This window comes from Capra hircus, chromosome 1 (assembly GCF_001704415.2).
Source record: "Capra hircus breed San Clemente chromosome 1, ASM170441v1, whole genome shotgun sequence".
NCBI classification, from domain to species: Eukaryota; Metazoa; Chordata; class Mammalia; order Artiodactyla; family Bovidae; genus Capra; species Capra hircus.
The window spans coordinates 40,446,150-40,468,220 of NC_030808.1; the positions used below are offsets into that span (position 1 = coordinate 40,446,150).

A 22,071-nucleotide genomic window follows, 5' to 3' on the forward strand; every position below is an offset into this window, starting at 1 on the left:
GTAATTCTGGCTAGTGTAGGATGATGTCCAATGGCAATACATAGGTGTGGTTCTTACAGCAAAGTTAGAAACACATGATGTTGGGATCAAAATGTCCTTTAGAAGCCATGGACCGCAAGGGTTTTACAGCCCAGAGCCTTGGTTCTTTTCATAACTTTATTTCCTGTTTCTCACTTGAATTCTATCCACCTGGTAATCTGTCATTTTCAGAGCCAAAAAAAAAAAAAAAATGTGAGTTGAATGAAAGAGTTGTTAAAATGTCCAAGTCAGGTGAAAAGTACATTATGTAAAATATATAAATACTAAACATTATCTGCCAATGTCAAAACACAAAGATAAACATAGTTTGAATTTTACTTGCCACAGTACCAATATGCAGTAAAAAATAATTTTAAATAATCTAATGCAACATCTTTTAACTGTATATTAACCCAACATAAGACATCTATCTGTTTTTGCCTTTATCTTATGGTGAAGTCACAATACTGAATGGATAGATATTTATAAAATAAACCCAGCCAGCTCTACCATGGCCACTGTGAAGAATTAAGAAGCAGCTTAAGTATTTGTGTTACATGTGACTTTTTCAAGGGAAACAGTAGTTTAGTGAATTTAAATTGAGTAGCAGGTATTCTTGGTGAAAAAAAACAGGAGCCATTTAAAAGATTTAGCTGTGTATGCACAAACCTGAGCAAGACATGCATGAGTGTGTTACTGACTATACCACAGGCAAAGGAGCAAAGTGTGGCAACCTTGCTGCCAGACGTAAAAGAGCTGATTCACAACAAATTGAATTCCATATTCTCTTAAGTGTTTGGAACATTGAGCGTCCTTTGAAAATACTTTGGACTATAAGTATTTTAAAATTAAACAGTTATTTTATATGCACGGTATACAAAACAGGAAAGCAGATTGAATGATTTTGTTCAACAATCAGTTTCAACTTTTCTGTAAACAATAAACATTGTAATATAACTTACTGAAGTTACCATCCATATGTATATGTATATATTTTTATATATGTGTATGTGTGCATGCATGCTAAGTCACTTCAGTCGTGTCCAACTCTTTGTGACCTCATGGATTGTAGCCCACCAGGCTCCTCTGTCCATGACATTCTCCAGGCAAGAATACTGGAGTGAGTTGCCACGCCCACTTCCAGGAGATCTTCCCACTCAGGGATAGAACTCGTTTCTTATGTCCCCCGCATTGTTAGGCAGCTTCTTTACCACTAGTGCCACCTGGCCAGTCCATATATGTGTATGCTGTGCTGTGCTTGGTGGCTCAGTGATGTCCAACTCTTTGCGACCCCATGGACTGTAGCCTACAAGGGTTCTCTGTCCATGGGGATTCTCCAAGCAAAAATATTGGAGTGGGTTGCCATGCCTTCCTCCAGTAGATCTTCCCAACCCAGGGATCAAACCCAGTTCTCGCGCATTGCTGGATTCTTTACTGTCAAAGCCACCAGGAAAGTCCAAGAATAGATGGGTAGTCTATCCCTTCTCAAGCGGATGTTCCCAACCCAGGAACCGAATTGGGGTCTCCTGCTTTGCAGGCAGATTCTTTACCAGCAGAGCTACCAGGGAAGCTCTATATATGTGTATCTGTTCAGTTGTTAAGTCATGTCCAACTCTTTGTGACTCCATGGACTGCAACACGCCAGGCTTCCCTGTCCATCACCAACTCCCGGAGCTTGCTCAAACTCACGTCCATTGAGTCAGTGACACCATCCAACCATCTCATCTTCTGTCATTCCCTTCTCCTCCTGCCTTCAATCTTTCCCAGCATCAGGTGCTTTTCTGAGTCAGTTCTTCACATCAGGTGGCCAAAGTATTGGAGTTTCAGCTTCAGCACCAGTCCTTCTAATAACTATTCAAGACTAATTCCTTTTAGGATTGACTGGTTTGATCTCCTTGCAGTCCTATATATACATATATAATATATTCATATATGATATACATGTGTCCTACATTTATACACAGTTCCTATCCTCATTCTGAGATGAAGGAATAATATTGACAATGTTTCCAATGTTGTTGCATGAGTTTTTATCCTTAGAAGTAAAAGAGTTTATTTCTAACTTTGATACAAAGTTTGTTCCTAAATTTGATATAATGAGAAGAAAAGTAAAGGGCACTTGAAAGGAAGCAGCAAATGGTAAAGCACACAGAAGAATGTTCTGTTGTTCAATTTATTTATTCATTCCTTCACTCAGTCGAAAAATATTAGTAAGGGCAAGATATAGAGGCAAGCACTGGGGATTCAAAGATGAGAAAAATAAACTTGTTCCTGGCTTTCACAAAAGCTAATTGAGAGGTTCAGAAAATTACACAAGGTTACAATACCGGGTTACATGTGATGCTTCAAGGAGCACACAGAGAAAAACCCAAATATGTCAAGGAAAGTTTCCAAAATAAAAAAATACCTTGAAGGAGACTTTAAAGTTAAATAAAACTTCACTGTCGAAATTATGGGGATAGAGGATGGGATGACAGGGTTGGGGACTCTCTCGTGTGTATAGGTAGAGATGAAATTGTATCAGACTTTCTAGCAACAGAAAAAAAAAATTCAATATGCTTAGGACTGTGGTCCTCAAAGTGTGAATGCTGCAGCAGAGCCATCCAGCAACACCTAGGAACATGTTAGAAATGCTCCTTTTCAGACCCTAACTCACACTTAGTGAACCAGAAACTCTGAGGCCCAGGGGTCAACCGAGCACTCTGTTTTAACAAGCCTTCCAAGTAATTCCTATGCATGCTTTACTAAGAAAACCAGCAACTCATCAGAGGGTGCAAAGGACAGGGGTAAGGAATGACAGGCTGATGATCCTGGCATAGGAAATATAGGATAAGGGGCTGGATTCACAGACAGGGGCCATATCATGGCATCTATTTATTATCTTACCACTGAAGCTAAAACCTTGAGTTTTTATTTTTCTTCCAGTTATCTGTTGTTTTGGAGACAGAGAAGCCTGTCTGAGCAAGCTTTCCATAACTAACTTTTCTGAAACCATTGCTAATACATCTAATTATTTCATCACCTTTACTTCATCCACCCTAAAAATAAATCCTTCCAAATATATATTCATTTCCATAACTATAGCTGTCATAATTTCCAAATTCCCTAGAGACGATTTAGGTCTTAAAAATTCACCCTTACAGAATGTGCTGGAACCTTTGGAATCATCCATTTAAATTCTAACACATGCTTACTATCTGCCAGCGTGTGAGTCTGCATATTTCTCCTTGACAGTTCATATTTGGTTTCTGAACTTTCAAGACACAGTGAATTATGACCTGCTCACCAGAGCCTCCTGAGAAAACTGGAACTGAGCCATCCTATGCCAAACCTTCAAATGAAAGTTGGTCAGTTGAAGAAGTCCTGGAAATTAAGTTATCTGGAACACTTCATGAATCTCGATATCATAGAAGTAAAGGTGCTGTGTTAGCAAAGTAAACTTAGACACCAAGATAAATGTCCCACACGACTGTGTCACTGAATGGCCCCAGGCTAGGTTACTCAGTTGTATGTTCTAATTGCTAAAGGAAAATGGTATATTCAGGTAGAAAATACAGGACTTGGTATCTTGGCTCATGAGGATTCTCCACTATAGACTTTAATTCCTCATCAATTAAATAAAGGCAATGTGCCAATTTATCTTCCCTTGCTATAAGAATGAGAAACTTTGAAGTGAAGTGAAGTGATTTAGCACTTGGGCCAGACCAGTCTGCATCCAAGCTCTGCTACTCTCTAGGTATTAGACCCTGAGGAAGGCAGTTCATTTGTTTAAGTTTTAATTTTCTCATCAGGATGCAAAAAATGTATTCATTCGTTTGTGCACTGATTCATTCAACAAGTATCTGTGAGAACCCCTTCTGCATCTTTACTAAGTGCTATTCCACATGCACTTTCCCAAGAGGCACTAGTGGTAAAGAACCCACCTGCTAATGCAGAAGACGTAAGAGACGTGGGCTCGATCCCAGGGTTGGAAAGATCCTCTGGAAGAAGGCATGACAACCCACTCCAGTGTTCCTGCCTGGAGAATCCCATGGTCAGAGGAGTCTGGCAGGCGACAGCCCATGAGGTTGTGAAGAGTTGGACACGACTGAAATGACTTGGCACCCACACATTCTACATGCTAGAAATAAAGCAAAAACAAAGATTCCTGCTCTTCCATAGCTTATGGAAGGAGAGAAACAGAGGAGAAAGACAATACACAAGCAATAAGTATAATAGTTAGAATGTCAGGTGCTGCAGAGCTAAAGGTGTGTTACCTCAATCTCTCCTTCAGGAGAGCACTCTGCTTTTTCTTTCAGCTCATGGGAGCACTGCTTGCTGAAGACTCAACAGTTGAATTCCTTACTGGGTACTGCCTCTGTTCAAAAGAAGTTAAATGCCCCAGAGACAACCCCTCTTTCCCCAAGGGCAGCCAGAGTTGAAAACTTGCTTAATGAGAGGCACAAAGATTAGTCTCATCACTTCAATTCAGGACAACTCTGAAGGGCCAGTTCAGTTCCAGAACTACCTGAGATTGGCTGAGATCTTTCTAGCCACCACATCGCAGTTCAACTACTCCATTTTCCCATTTCTGCTTCTCTCACTCTCCTGCATGTCCATGCTGAGGTCACTCTTCAATAAACCTACAGCATGCAGAGCCCCATAGAAGAGTCTGTGTCCCAGGAAACTCCCATCTAGGAAAGATGATGGAAATGCTCTGCAGAAGAGTAAAGCTGAAGGGAGGTTTGTGAGTGACTCCCTCCTGTTGTGGTTATGAAATATTAACTCTCATTATAACCTAAATTATCACTGAACTTGGCAGCTGGCAAAAATGTCATAGAAAAGGGCCTTGCCCTTGGTCGTAAAGAAAAGGAGAGATGTAAAGGAAAGCATACAGAACAAGGGCATTCTTATGATAGCAACTGATTAGAGCAATTCCGTTTGTCCGATAGTTCACAGGTAAATAGACAACTAAAGAGTAGCAATGAAGAAGAACTTTGGTTAAAATCTCAAGCTTTGCACTGAATCCTAGATTTAAATCTTTTTTAAAAAACATTTTATTTTTTTATTGGAGAGTGTTTGTTGTTGTTGTTTATTCTCTGTTGTGTCTGACTCTTTGCAACCCCATGGACTATAGCCCACCAGGCTCCTTTGTCCATGGGATTTCTCAGGCAAGGATACTGGAGGGGGTTGCCATTTCCCTCTCTAGAGGATCTTCCTGACCCAGGGATCAAACCCACTTTTCCCTCATTGTCAAGGCAGAGTTTTTACCTTTGAGTCGCCAGGAAGCCCTGTATTGGAGTTTAGTTATCTGTATACATGTATCTATTCTTTTTCAAATTCTTTTCGCATTTAGGTTATTGCATAATCAGGGTTCTCTGTGTTATACTGCTTCCTAGATATCAGATTTGAGTAAGTCAGTTAGCCACCCTATGTCTCAGTTTCTATGTCTGAAAAATGGGGGGAACAATGCCACCCACTTTCTAGTATTCTTCTGAGTATGCAGTGTAAAATTCTTTGCAGATTATCCAGCCTCATGTGGTCAGCGCTCACTAAGTACTGGTTATTAATACTGACTTTGAACTGAAGTATTAGTCTCTCAGTCATGTCCGACCCTTTGTGACCCCATGGACTGGGGCTCCCCAGGCTCTTCTGTCCATGGGATTTCCTAGGCAAGAATACTGGAGTGGGTAGCCATTTCCTTCTCCAGGAGATTTTCCTGACCCAGGGATTGAACCCTAGTCTCCTGCCTTGCACACATACTCTTTACTGTATGAGCCACTGGGGAAGCTCAATACTGACTTTATTGGTATTAATTTTCAACTCTGACGCTCTGTTTCAGCAAATTCAGCACTATACTTAAAAAAAACCTAAACAAAACAATATTCTTCATGTCTTCTTGTAGAATGTAGACATTCTACAATAGCAACCAAGTCATTCTCTGATTCTTCCCTCTGACATTTATTTTTCATGCCCATTTTTAGCTTAGTTTGAGATTAGTTGGCTAGTTTTAGTGTTGGTGTTTGCTTAATTTTTACAGGTAACATATAAGGATGAGTGAGATTACCCAAGATGAGATGACCTTCCAAGGCTTAAGCATTGAAGATTCAGCCAGGAAACCCCCACACTTCAACTTGTGAGATATCAGTCTCATTGCAGCAATATTATCTTGTGGACCCAAAACCACTGTCTCTCCTATTTCAATGTAATCAAATTATTTATGGGTCAGGCTACCTTTCTTTTAAATATTTAAATTACAAAAAGTCAAGTGTCAACAGGCACTGTAGCATAATGGTTAGAAGCTCATACTCAAAAACAGACTGTTTGTTTATCTGGTTCTGCCATTTTTCCTACATGACTATGGGCAGGTTACTTAAACTCTGTGCCTTAATTTCTCCAATGATAAAGTGAAGCTAAAAATACTACTATATCATATGATTGTTGTGAAGATTAAATGGGTCAGTACCTGTCTAGTGCTTAAAACTGTGAATGGCATATGAAAGCACTTTAAACAGTGTTTGTTATAGTAATTGCTACCCTTTATCTGAGGGAGACTCCTTCACTGAGTGCAATATATATTTTCGAGTGAACCTGTGATAGAAAAAGAAAGGAAAATAATTAAGAAGAAAGTAAAAGAATGTAATTCTGCTGAGAACGCTCGCTTACAGTACCCTCTGTGGAATCCTCTTCAGTTTTCAAGTAGAAATTATGTGATTTATGTACCCATAACCACCTACCCCACTATAAATATTTAAAAATTAAATAAAATAGCTAAACAAATGATTTCCTTGCAAAAGAATATGCAACCCACAGAAAATCATAATATATTGAAATCTATGCTTTTGACTCAGAATAGGTATCAATTATGCTATGACTTCTATAAGTAATAACCATAGAATATCTTATTTGATGAAAAATTTTTATTTTTGCAAATTATGGAATAATTGCAGGTTGAGAATTTTTAACTTTTATAAAGTCACATTTTTGCTTGCAAAATGACTAGAAGGAGGCCTACTCCATTCTTTTCCAAATTAACCTAAGTTGCATGGCCAAACAGAGCACCAAGTGGAAACATACCAAGGAGATTTGGGTTATCTAATTACTGTTAGTACATTCTTCTTTCTTCTGTCATGTTCTGTACTGCAACTCAAAATGCCTTTTGAATCCTTTTCAATTGTTGACAGCTAATTTCTGTCCATTAGAGCCCTACTTCTCACTGTTTGTATTTATCCATCTTAGGAACTGCAACTTTTTATAACCAGCTATCTGTCTTTTTGTCATTTTCTCTCTCTCTTCTTGATTAACTGTCCACTGAGATGATAGATTTCAAATGATATTAAACATAAACATGTAGTTAAGATATGCAACTAACACCCATGGTCATTTTCTAAGTTATGCACTTTAACAATTGCTATTTACTTTTAAGGATTTTAAAAGTATATCATTCATAATTAGACTCTATCCTACCTTGAGATTATGAATAGAAGCAGGCAATATAAATTTAATGAGCTTTTATTAAAAACATACTTTTGCATATGAAGCTGTCTCTGTCACCATTTCCCCTAGTGTTCTTACTACCTAAGATAGAGAAATATTTTACAGAAAATAAAGGTCAAAAGTAAGTAAATAAAAGGTCAATAGGGTAATTCTATTCTTACCTTGATCAGTGACATCCAGAGACTGCTAAGGACTTAGAACTTATATACATAAGAAGAGAAAGAGCATCTTACTTGGCCCATGACTGGGAAGATAGTTGAGGGAGTCTTATATGCAACCTTAGCTTAAGACTTCCAGTAGCTTATACTCTGGAAATCAGGGGATTAGGACAAGCGAAGAATGTCAATACTCAGTAGAGAAAATAAAAGCAATTCAGCAAATACTTTCTGTCAACCTTCAAAAGAGAAGCAATGTAGAAAAATTCCCTGGAAGCTACCTAGATTATATGCACCTCCATTGCTGGGGGTAAGAGGTGGTACTTAACACATGAATCAATCCAGTAAACATATGGAATTTAGAAATTCTTCTCATGGGTTTTAAAGGAGAATAGAAGTGACCTCTGTTACACTTTTTGCTAATTATCTAGAATTACTTAAAATATTGTTTAACAGAACGCACCCAGACATATAAATAACTGATGTAAAATCATTAATATTATTCATTAGACTTAAGAGAGAATTACAGTTAAAGTTACATTTCATGTTTTAGGAATAAAGCTGAATGCTTGCAGCTGTAAGTAGCATGACTTTTCCCGCATATATACTAAAGTATCTAAATTGCCCTTAATTTTTATAAGAATGCTTTCTTAGAAACTTTGATTAACTAAACAGAGGATTGTTGGTTTTTTCACTTGCATTTCTCTCCCCCCTAAAAATTATTCAAGGCAGTTTAAAACACATGTAAAAAAATGTTTCGTAAAGTTGTACTAGAAGTAAAAGATTAGTTCCATAAAAACAAGAAGGAACAAGTCTTGTCTTGACAGTTATTACTAGCAGCGTATGTGTGTGCCATCTCTACTTCTGAGACTTCTGGCAGCAGCAGAGACTAAAGAAGTGGTCAGACTCTTAATATTAAGCCCAAATGCTGTAGGAAATACATAAGGAGGGAATTGAGATTAGTGGCCTCAAGCAGAGTTTTTTTCACCAAATGCAGAAGTTTTTTCATGTGATGTTTTCTGATTACAACTTTTAATAAAAGCAGGCCTGACCGAGGTAAAGCACCACTGCTTGAAGATGGCTTTTCCATTGGTATCACTTAGTCAGTCAGTTCAGTCGTTCAGTTGTGTCCGAGCTAAGTTAACAAAAAAGAGATACAAGAATACGCCAGGTAGGACTAGAGTGGAAATGTGGGGAGTAAACCTAGGCTTCAAAAAAGGCTGAAACAAGAAATCAGAAAACTCTTGAAATGAAAGGCAGTCAGTCTTTCCATTGGTCTACACAGCCACGCATCTCTTTCTCTCTCTAAAGACTAGTTTTACCTGTCTGTGTTCATTTAGGAAAGGATATCTATCTGCCCCATGGCTTGCAAATTCACATTTCCCTTTCATATCAATCATGGATTAAAATTGGCAAGTACCGTGAATCCTATCCCAAATTCCTGGAAGAGAGGTCATGAGTAACCCAGTTTGAATCAGATCTCCATCCCTAATCCAATTCATGCCTGGGAGCCTGAGCCAGAGAGAACAGTCTTCTAAGACCCTACCCTGGGGTGGAGGCAGTTTTCAGAGACAGGACTGAGGAGATATCCTAAGAGATGCTTGAAAAGTGTGCATGCTTGGGGCTGGTGCACGGGGATGACCCAGAGGGATGTTGTGGGAAGGGAGGTGGGAGGGGGGTTCATGTTTGGGATCGCATGTACATCCATGGTGGATTCATGTCAATGTATGGCAAAACCAATACAATATTGTAAAGTAAAATAAAGCAAAAATAAAAATTAAAAAAAAAAAGTGTGAAAGTCACTCAGTCATGTCCCATTCTTTGCGACCCCGTGGACTATACAGTCCATGGAATTCTCCAGGACAGAATACTGGAGTGACAGTCTTTTCCTTCTCCAGGGGATCTTCCCAACCCAGGGATCGAACCCAGGTCTCCCACATTGCAGGCAGATTCTTTACCAGCTGAGCAACAAGGGAACCCCTACTAAAATTTTAAGGCTAGTCTTTAATGAATACTTAGGTTCTCTATTCGTATTGAGGGATGATGCAGGTGCTTTAAAAATAAGATGAAGAAGATGCAGAAATCTTTCCACTATTAAGGCCAAGATATCCAACCAATATTTTTGCTCATGTGAAAATAAAATCTCCCCACATTTGCACTGAAATGGGCTGCAGGCAAAGCAAAGACTGTCCTTAGGAAGCAGATTTGGATGTGCTCCCAGAGTTAAACATTCTGTAGACTGAAAGCCTAGAGTTTCACACCACAGGGTACTGTGGAAAGAAGATGATTCTGGCCTGGAAAACAGGTGTTCCAAGTCATCAAAGCAGGTGTTCCAAGTCATCAAAAAGAAGCCTGAGAACGACTCCCATATATATTGAGTTGCATAGTTGTGCACGCTTTCTAGGATAAGCCATGGGAAAAGTATGTTGTACAAAATAGAATAAGTAATCTAGTCTGCAGACTTTTGGTCAATTACCTTTTGTCTACCAAAGAAAATTATTTTAGTTTTGATAAAGTTGATGATTATATAATTGTTTATGCCAGTAGTAAATTAGCAGAGTTATTTATATCCAGAAATCAATTCTAGTTTTTGAAAATGAAACCCAGGGCATCAACATATTGAAACAGATGTATTATTCTACAGATGTCTACCAAGATGGCATATATGCAGTTTGTCTACAATCAATATCAAATTGTGAAGATACTGATTTAAAAGATGAATAAATAAAACACAGTACTGGTTCATATTACATGAAGTTATTCATGGCTATGTCAGAAAACCTTTCCCTTTTAGTTCACCGTTCTTTTATTTTTTGACGTTTTTAAAAGCTTTATTTATTTATTTAATTTTTTGGCTGTAGCGGGTCTCCATTGCTGCTCGCGGGCTTTCTCTGGCTATGGCAACTGTTCATTGCAGAGGTCTCTCTTGTTGCAGAGCAGGAGCTCTAAAGTGCTTGCTCAGTAGTTGTGGAACATCGGGTTAGTCCGCAACATGTGAAATCTTCCAAGACCAGGGATCAAACTCATGTCCCTTGCATTGCAAGGCAGATTCTTAATCACTGGACCACCAGGGAAGCCCTAATTTACCATTCTTTTAGAGTGGTATTTACTGTCATGTTTTCAGAATCATACTAACCCTCAGTTTTAAGTTAACTTGATTCTCTAGGCAAAGAAGTAAAAATTTAGTGAGAGGTCAATATGCAAAGCAAAGAGTGTTATTTTCTTGAAAATAATGGCAGTAGAGTAATACTGTGCCTTCTTGCTTCCAGTGTAGAATATTTAACTTGGAAACCTCACTTGTGGTCTCTGGGAAAGCATAATACTTGAGGGACACTCAGAAAATTGAATAGAGCCATAGTTTTGTAGGACTATGGCCTTAAACTCATAAACATACAAAAGCAGAGCTGTTTAATATATTTTTTTCCTCAGAAAGAATTTGACCTCAGCATGTTAAGCTTTGGAAAAAGATGTTTTACTCAGATACAAATAAATGAAAATTATTTTTCAATTAAAAAAAAACAAAAAAATAAAAAAAATAAAAAATTAAAATAGGGTTGCATGGAAACACTACTATATGTAAAATAGATGCTGCTGCTGCTAAGTCGCTTCAGTCGTGTCCGACTCTGTGCGACCCCATAGACGGCAGCCCAACAGGCTCCCCTGTCCCCGGGATTCCCCAGGCCAGAACACTGGAGTGGGTTGCCATTTCCTTCTGCATTGCATGAAAGTGAAAAGGGAAAGTGAAGTCACTCAGTCGTGTCCGACTTCTAGCGACCCCAGGGACTGTAGCCCACCAGGCTCCTCCATCCATGGGATTTTCCAGGCAAGAGTACTGAAGTGGGGTGCCATTGCCTTCTCCGATGTAAAATAGATAGCCAGTGGGAATTCACTGTATGACTCGGGGAGCTCAAACTAGTGCCCTATGACAACCTAGAGGGGTAGGATGGGGTAGGAGGTGGGAGGGAGGCTCAAGAGGGAGGGGACATGTGTATATCTATGGCTGATTCATGTTGATGTATGGCAGAAACAACACAATACTGCAAAACAATTATCCTTCAATTAAAAATAATTTTTAAAAATAGATAAAATAAAAAAGGATTGATTCTCTTTAAATCATTCAGAACCAGTTATAGTGATTGGTTAAAGGTTGAGGTAAATGGTTTAGTATTACTCAGAACAGGCTTCAAACAATTTCAAGCAATGAACAAAAGCTTACCATACAACTTATTCACTTTCAGGAGATAATCAAATGAGTCCTGACATAAGAAGTAGCAGGTTCCTATTAGATGCCTGGGATCTAAATTGCTTAGGACACAGTGCTTGGGCCCATAAAGCTGAGAGAAATTACAGTCACATCCCCAACATTGCTGGTTTCTGTGCTTTCATAAGATACTTCTACTGAAGCCATACATGGGACAACTGTAGTCTCAAATCTGCTTTATCATTAATGAGAAAATGAAGTAAAAGTCTTCCACAGGAATTTGTTTAGATCCAGATTTGGTGGTAATGAGTTTATAATTAGATGGGTTTAAATTGAGCAGATTTTTCCACAATCTGACTTTAATATCCTGTCATGCTCAACTTGCCAGAAATGTCAGTTCATTTGTTTTTATTTTTCGTTTGTATTTACATCCATGCAATTTTTATTAAGTCAGTGCATAAGATCTATTAAATATATGCTAAACAGGACTGATTTTTCCCCTGAATCTAATCTGTCTGTTAAATAGAAAAGGAATCTTCAGGCAGAGAATTTTATATTCTTTGTTTAACAAAAAGTTATTTTATAAAAGTAACCTTCCCCCATCCCATTTTACCTTATCCTTCCAGTCCTATCCATCTAGTTGTGGGGAAAAACATACTCAGGAGGCTGTACTCAACATCAATTTTTTTTAAAGTAAATGAAGATAGGAAATATCCAGCTCATGCAACATAATAAGCAATGAGAAATTTTTTCTTGGAAATATAAAAACCCACTTTTTTTGGAACTATAAAGACCCACTTACTTTCCCTTCCCTGTGTATTAGGATATTGTTGTTAAATAGTTGCTCAGTCATGTCCAACTCTGCAACCCCATGAACTGCAGCCCACCAGGCTCCTCTGTCCATGGGATTTCTTAGGCAAGAATACTGGAGTGGGTGGCCATTTCCTCCTTTGGGAGATTTTCCTGACCCAGGGATCGAACCTGTGTCTCCTGCATTGGCAGGCAGATTCTTTACCACTGAGCCACCAGGAAAGCCCATATTATGATATGTATGTTGATAAATACAACCAAAGTCCTCCTTCTTTGGTTTATTATATTAAATAGGACTATCAATTTCAAGTAACAAAACCCTGACTGGCTTAATGAAAAGTGAGATTCAGGCTGAATCCAGGCTCTCCAATTATGTTCTCAGTACTTTCTCTCTCTCATTTCTGCTTTCTTCTCTGTTGGATTTATCTTCAGGCAGATCCTTCCCATATATTGCAAGAGTTTATCTCCAGTAAGGCAATTTTGATGAAACTCATATCTCCAATACTTCTACTTCTGAACCTGAGTGTGAACGGTAACTTGAGAAAAACATAAGCACACCAACTGATGTCAATTTAAATTTTCATGAGGCACCCTTTGCCTCTCTCTTTCCAACCTCCAGTTCAGCCTCTTGATTTATGTCTCAGACATCCCAAAGTACACAGAAACAACTCCTCAAGATGTTGAGCCATTTTGTGTCTCCAGATTTGTGATATCATTTCTTCAAACTAGAATGTCCCAATATCTATTCATCACCTTGGTGACTGCATATTTAATCATTCCAGTGAGAATCACCTTTATAAACCCTCTTTCACTTCTTCCTGTCAAGATTATTACTCACATACTCTTATCACATGACCTTCATACATACCTCCATTTTAGCAACAATTTTGCTATACCACAATTAGGGTTTACATCTCTAACCCCTTCACTAAAGAGAAACTACTATGAGAACAGGAAAATATACTTTAGTGTTTGTTTCTGTTTGTTTGTTTACCAAATGCTTATGTCATAGTGTCTAACACATTCAAAATGATAATTATTTTTGTCATTTTTGAATGGATAATGAGTCAGTGAATGAGAATTTCCTCAAGAAATCCTATGGAACATTTTTTAAATAATCAATGTGTGTTTTTTCTCAGAATTTTTTCTTTAAATATTTTTTCTAAAAAAAGTTTCTAAATAAATCTTTTATAAGCCTTGTGACACTTGTGATCTCTATACATTTAATTACAAATCTGCTTACCTCAAATCACACTAACCTTTATATTAAAAAGCTATAACCTCAGATGCGTATATATGCCTGTACTGTGCTGTGTGCTGTGCTTAACCGCTCAGTCACGTCGACTGTTTTCGACCCGTGAACTGCAGCCCGCCAGGCTCCTCTGTCCATGGGGATTCTCCAGGCAAGAATACTGGAGTGGGCTGCCATGCCCTCCTCCAGGGGATCTTCCCAAGCCAGGGATCAAACCCACGTCTCCTGCATGGCAGGCGGATTCTTTACCATCTAAGCCACCTGGGAAGCCCATATATATATGGCTCAGAGATGAAAGCATCTGCCTCTAATATGGGAGACCTGGGTTCGATCCCTGTGTATATATCTGCCTACCGTAATGCAAATACCAACTATTATTATTATGATACTTGTTGAACAGTATTTTAACATAATACATTCCAGGTCAGTAATCCAGGGAATTTGTGAAATTTATAAGGAAATTCTATTCGACATTTGATGGGGGTTTTTTTAATGATAAAATATATATTTTGGGAACATGAGTATTTCAATTGCAAAGAAACGTTATCAAAGACCTATCACAGCTTCCAATAACTATATGAAATATAGACAATTACAAATTGAATTCTTGACATTTAGAATGTTAACAATAGTACCAGGTGTTTAAATGCCTCTATCTCTTTTCAGTGTTCTTTGGTACTTATCACATGAAGCCTACCTGTAGCAAGGCATGCTGACCATTTATTAATGCAGACAAAAATCCCTTTAAAAAGAGAAGACAGAAAGTGTTTCATCATGCTGCACTACCTGCTTCTGCTTCTGCCTCTCCATCAAGTTGTACCAAACTCACATTTTCCAATTATCCCTGTATCATTTGGCATTTTTATCTGACAAGTAAATTAAGGTCATCAAAAAGAGTGAATCTTGAAATCTTTTGTGTCCCAATGTAGCCACAGTTTGAAGTACTGAATTGCATTGTTTCTGGAGAAATGACAGAACAGTGGAGGAAAGTACGTATGTGAAATAATTTTCTGAAAAAGTATAATCCCAGCTAAGGGTCTTTACGCCAACAGAAATGTTTCATGAGGTTTGTTTCCATTCAGCTGAGAAGAGAATTCAGTAACTGGCTCACTAGACTGGATCAGAGACTCTTACTCTTCTCTCTCTCTCGTAAGTCAATCTTAGGGATATTTTTCTAGTTGGTAGATGGGATCAAATGTTGAATGAATATAAAACAAACATGTTAATACAATGTCAGGCCAAACCTCTTCTGCTAAATAGCTACTTCCTTTAAATCCTAGGCTGGGATATTTGAATGAAGAAATTTACTCACACTATTTTAATTTATTTCAGAACATATTAAATGCCAAAATACAAAGGTATAAGGGAATTCTTGTGTCACTAGAACATTTTAGGCATTAACATTACCAAACAAATCACATATGAAAATTTTCTTTTAGTCAGAGGCTAATATCTAGAAAGTGTTCTTTATCTCTTGTTTATGAAAACATACATTTATTAATCTCTATACTCTGTAAGGCACTATGCTAATTCCATATGATACAGAAAGGCAAATGATATTGTTTCTGCCCTCAAGAAGCTTATGATATATTTGAAGTGGGCCCAAAAAAACCCAGATATCTTCAGAAAATGAATCATTTTTGATAGTTGAAGTTTTCAAACACAGGTTTGGTCTTTAAATTATTTTTTTATATAATTTTTAAATATATTAAAGGGAAATTTTTTTTCTAATCATGCATCCACAAACTCCTGTCCTTCTGTATAAACTATCTTAGACATGTCTCAGTATGTTTTAGTTGACCTTGGCTGACCATAGTAATGTATTGAGTTCTGACATACTGAGTCCATTGGTGCTCCTTGAATTTTTTTTTTAAATTTTTATTTTTACTTTATTTTACTTTTCAATACTGTATTGGTTTTGCCATACATTGACATGAATCCGCCACGGGTGTACATGAGTTCCCAATCCTGAACCCCCCTCCCACCTCCCACCCCATATCATCTCTCTGGATCATCCCTGTGCACCAGCCCCAAGCATCCTGTATCCTGTATCGAACATAGACTGGCAATTCGTTTCTTACATGATAGTATACATGTTTCAGTGCCATTCTCCCAAATCATCCCACCTTCTCCCTCTCCCTCAGAGTCCAAAAGTCCATTCTATACATCTGTGTCTCTTTTGCTGTCTTGCATACAGGGTTATCATTACCATCTTTCTAAATTCCATATATATGTGTTAGTATACTGTATTGGTGTTTTTCTTTCTGGCTTACTTCACTCTGTATAATCGGCTCCAGTTTCATCCATCTCATCAGAACTGATTCAAATGTATTCTTTTAATGGCTGAGTAATACTCCATTGTGTATATGTACCACAGCTTTCTTATCCATTCATCTGCTGATGGACATCTGGGTTGTTCTCCATGGATTTTATAGAGCTGTTTGATCCTACACTCCTGCCTCCAGAGTAGTATGTATTTTGGAATTTTATGTCAAATTTTCAATTTTCCCAGTTGTTCTTTCAGTCAGCCTAGTAGTGTGTACTTCCATTCAACTCCCTCTCTTTAGTTATCTCATGTCTGGTCTTAACACTTAATTTACACCTGCTATACTGCTATATGAATTCAGAAATCAGTAAACATATCTGAAGTAAGAGTGTGAGGCACTGAAGCTGTTTTATGAGTAGACTCTCTATTCTTAGTATGTGACCATCTGTCAGATGTTTCTTCAGAGGCTCTTTATGTCTATCTCATTTGCCACTACTCCACTGTATTCCACATAATTGAAGTTGCCATCTAGCTGAATTCAAATGCATGTGATGAGTGTCTGAACTAAGAAAATAGCTGTGGGGATAAGAGAGAATGGGAATGAATTAAATAATTTTAAAATGTAGTAATGACAGGACTGATGATCTGCCTGCACTATGTGAAGGCTGAGTTCAAAGTTTTAGACTTGAATATTTCTAACAGTGGTGTACTTACTGTGATTTTACTCTCTTAGGCTATAGGAAAGTCTGAATATTTTAAAATATTTTTTAAAGTATAATTTTCTAGTCACATAATGTAGGATGGATTAGGAAGAGACACTGTGGGAAAGCAATCTAATAAAAAATTACAGAACTAGCCTAATCTGTAAGGCTGAAGTTTTAGATTACCAATGGTAATAAATACAAGATGATATCAATATAATAATGATTTGACTCTGGAACAGGAGTTATAGGGAAAGGCAAACTCAGAGATGACCTCATGTTTCAATTCTAGGTGACCAAGAGAATAGCATCATTTACAAAATCACAAAATTCTCTTCATCTAGGAGAACTATTTCTTCAGTTTTCACTTCTGTCTCACTCTTATATCTACATGACCATTTAGTGGTGATTTTACAGATTGAAGGGTCTCCATTGTATACTGCTACATCTTTATATCTATATATAATTTCATAATATTAAACCAATATTGATTGCTATATATTCACTGAGAGGGGATTATTTTTTTCCCTGAAAAAAAAATGGTAATGATTTCCTGTATTGACTATCAACAAAGCTTACAATTAACTTACTGGGTGCTCTCCATCCATTACTTTGTAGAGACCTCTTTGTTTAAAAAACTATTTTGGTGAAGTGATGAGATAATATCATTTGAAATTTTGACATTTCATTTAAAATTGGGAGTCATAAATAAAACATATGAACATGAAACAAATACATTCCACAATGTATTCCACTGGGCAGAATTTTGAGAAACGCTTTATTCAAAAAAATCATATCAGTGCTGTCACCCACAGCTTTAAAAAAGTTGTTCAAACAGAAAAGGGTTAACTTTAAAAAGTATTGCATAGAAAATGACACAGAATACAAAAAACAGATTTCACTTTGAAATGTAAATATAAACTAGAATAATCTTGATTACAGAGAGACAAAATCATGCCTCCATAGAAGAAAATTCTTTAGTTTAAAATGGCCAAATTGCTTTTCCCTCATACTTTCCTAAAGACATGAAATCTCTCTCTCTTTTTTTTTTTTTTTTTTGGACACCAAGTAAATAGCTTCACTTTTTTTCTCTTTAAATAGAAACAACTACAGCAAACCTCACTTAATGTCATCCTGACTTATGCCAAACATTGGGTAGGTGCTAAGTCCTTGCTCAGTAACAGTTTTACAACTCTTTTCAGATAATTGCTTCCTCTTAAGGAAGTATGCATCTTTCCAAACCATAGAATGAAATATGTCATTTTAATATACTTATCTTTTTCTAAAAATACAGCCTCATTCGATTAAGCAAAGGAACAATTCCTATCACCTAGTTACAAACACATTTTATTTCTTACCATGGATTTTATTGTGTTTCTTCTTAAGGACAAGTTTGCTCTCATTGGTGTTACTTACATGAGTAAATCTTATGTTTATATACACATTTCTCGTACAAAACTAATTAGAAATATCTTCTCAGGATTAAAAAAAATGAATAAGTGGAAATATAGATAAGTTTTCACCACAGAGGAATTTGTATCTTTATTGTATTTTATGGAATTTTATGACATTCATTTTGTAGATGATTTTATGGTTTGTCTAAGTATCTGTTTATTTTTGAATATATTTATTTTTGGCTGTGTCAGCACATAGGACCTTCCTTGTGGCATGCTGGATCTCCAGCTGCGGCAGGCAAGTTTCTCTCTAGTTGTGGTGTATGGGCTTAGTTGCCCCAAGGCATGTGGGATTTTAGTTCTCAGACCAGGTAGCTAACGTACGTCCCCTGCTTTAAAAGGCAGATTCTAAACCACTGGACCAGCAGGGAAGTCCCTCAGTGTCTGTTTACATTAATGGAGTCTTTGAGACCTCTAACCCAGGAACAACTTGTCTTCCTCCTCGTCCTTCCCCCTCCTCCCCCTCCTCCTACTTCTCCTCCTCTGCTTCCGCTCCTCCTTCTCCCAGTATATCACATTTCCAAACTCCTGCTCTGCTGCAGTGAGATACAGTGTGGTGTGGCTTCAGTCGTGTCTGACTCTGCGACGCCATGGACTGTAGTCCACCAGATTCCTCTGTCCATGGAATTTTCCAGACAAGAATACTGGAGTGGGTTGCCATTTCCTACTCCAGAGTATATTCCAGACTCAGGGATCCAACCAGCATCTCTGGCACCTCCTGCACTGACAGGCAGATTCTTTACCAATAGCACCAACCTGGGAAACCCCCTACTCTGCTGATTCATCACCAAAGGCTGTTTGTTCTCTTCCAGAGCACCTTGCAGTATCTCTTTTGTAACAATTCTTAGACTTGTAATTACTTGTTTGTTGTTTGTCTTCCCCACTGAATTATAAATCCAGGAGGACAGGGTCTATTGTTTACCACTGTATCCCCAGTATGTCTCAGTGCCTGCCATATAATAGGTGCTCAGTAATATAGAGTCTACTAGCACCTCTATGCTGTCAATCATTCTTAACCTTGGACTCGAATTTAAAAGCTTAATCTACTCAACTTGATTCAATGTAAAAGTCTATACTTCCAGTAGTCACTGCCTCCCAGGAAGCATTATCTCCAAGAATACAGAATAATTGGATTCTACTGATTAAAATAGTGTTAGATAGACTGACTTTACATACATATTGTTGCTACCTTCAGGGTAAATCTCTACATATTAAGTGAAAGGTGAGGACATGGATAATCCTGGGTTAATCTAACCTGTTTTATAGCAGAATCATCTAATACATTCACATAAACAAACATTTATTGAGCTACTACCATGTATCAACCTCTGTAGGTCCAATACTAAGTCTTATATGACTTCTGCTCAACCAGCCCATGGTTCACTTACACCCTACTCACATGACTATCCAACCCTCTTAATTATAGGGTTTAATCAGTAACTGCCTACATTCTTGCCCCAGCTTCTGGTTACCCTGATGACTGATGAGCCAACCTGAAGCCAATTCCCCCTATAAACGGTTACCCCACCTCCACCCCCATTGTGAGGACCACTACTCTGTCCTGGCTGCTGTCTGCCATCTATGATGGGGTGTTGCTCCAGGACTTTCAGACTTGTAAGATTCCCTAAGTACTAAACTGTTGTTTCTTTCACTGGCTCCTGGCTTTCCTTTGTCTCTCAGGCGGGCAACTACAGGGTTTACAAGCCTGTGGGTGTAGCCCAATAGTTGGCAAACATGTTCAAGGAAATAGCAATTACATAAGCAAAATCCTTTAGCTCACCTGCTTATTTAATTATGCAAAATCTACTTAATCTTAAAATGAGGGGTACTAAGAACCCATCTGCTTTCTTAGTATTTTTGTAAAAAAAGGAAAGGGTTATGGGTAGATTAAGTTTCAATCTTCAGCCCTCATTTTGGATCTGCATCTTACATGTCAAATAAAGGGCAAATTTGGTGGGATTTTTTGGTATTCATTATTGAATTTTCAGTGTCCGACTCTTTATGACCCCATGCACTGTAGCCTACCAGGCTCTTCCGTCCATGGAATTTTCCAGGCAAGAGTACTGGAGTGGGTTGCCATTTCCTGCTCCAGAGGATCTTCCCAACCAAGGGTTCGAACCCAGGTCTCCTGCATTGCAGGCAGAAGCTTTACCATCTGAGCTACTAGGGAAGCCCTATTCATTATTGTATTTTCAGGAATATTGAAGTTGTAAAATATTTGGTAGTGAAAGGTCACCCAGGGAAATGTTAATACCTTATCTGTGTTTCAGCTTCTGACATGGCGGCGGAACAAGGGCAGATTCTTGTGATAGCCACCGCAGCCGTGGGAGGATTCACTCTTCTTGTCATTCTTACTCTCTTCTTCTTAATCACTGGCAGGTAACTGAATTATACCAGAAAATTTCCAGGATTTGTGGAGAGCCATTCTTATACACTGTGTGTTCAACGGCTTTTAAGCTTAAAGAAATGTACCTGTGAGAAGAATAAGTCAGGGCAGTTTCCACTCTTGACAAGTGCACCTTTATGAGGCAACAGGTCCCTGAACCTGAAAGCAGCTGAAGACCTGAGCAAAACACTTTGAAACAATGAATGATAAAATCCGGTTCAATAAGTGACTTCTGAGTTTTTCCTTTCCTGCAATCAAATTATATCATTAAATGGATTTTGCTTGGGAAAAAAGTAGTTCAACAGAGAAACTGAACAATTTATATAAAAGTGCTTTTTAAACTTAATATTATAGAAAAAATTTTATCCATTGAATACTGAACATAGTGATATTAGAATTGCATTAATTTGGTTGTATAATCAAGTTAAAACATTTTCCTGTGTAAGTGTAATATGGATGAGAATTTTACATGACAATAAATTTAATGTAGCAAAAGACCTAGATCTGAATCCCAACCAGCTGGTCAAAGTGCTTCTTCCACCTAAACCTTAGATTTATATTTTTACACAGTTTGTTCTGACAAATCATCACTCTTGCAGCTACTAGTGTCTCAGACTTCTTTTAAACAGCAGCGTCACATTTATCATCAGTTTTAAAGAATGCTTCTAAATTCATTATGGAAGTTCACTCAAATTATATTTTATTTATAGTTATTCAATATGTAGCATAATTAGTTCAATTTTAAGTTATATTGTATGTATTTGTAAAATATGAGTTAAAGGCCTTATTGCCACAGAGTATTTCAGCAAATGATTTAAATATACACGTAGAAAAGTATTTCATTAAAAGATCAGAAAATACTGCCTTGATACATAAATATGACAAACTAAAAAGAAGATCTTACAGTCATTGTAGACTAAATAAGATTGGCCTAGTAAACCTGAGAGATAGGCATGACTGTTATATTTATTTGGGATTCCTGAAACAGAATTTCAGTACCATTTAAAGAAAAAGATTTAATAATGACAAAAATTGAAAGTTGAAAATAATTTAGTACAGTTTCCATGTTTGCCAATTTATATGACATCAGAAACTTCCTTAACTTTCTATATTAAAAAAAAAGTTCAGTTACATAAGATAAAACATTTATTCTGAAGCATGACTTAAGCACTTTGCTAGGGAAGCATTCATTCACTGGAAATTATTCTATGAAAATTTTAAGATATTTGAATAAATATGCAATTTGTCATAGGATCTGAAGCCAAATTCACATTGAAAGATTGGATTGTACACCACAGGTGTATTTTGTTTAACCATTTGGAATTAGCAGTTTGATGAACTGTCAGATAATA

At 37.5% G+C, this 22,071-nt stretch overlaps 1 protein-coding gene across 1 annotated transcript in view; it reads left to right on the plus strand.

The window, feature by feature from the left end:
• Positions 1-22,071, plus strand: part of EPHA6 (EPH receptor A6) — a 970,250-nt gene that overhangs the window by 660,013 nt on the left and 288,166 nt on the right. The window contains exon 8 of the mRNA XM_013972057.2: positions 20,604-20,712. Coding sequence (XP_013827511.1) covers positions 20,604-20,712 — 109 coding nt within the window. The remainder of the gene's footprint in view (positions 1-20,603; positions 20,713-22,071) is intronic.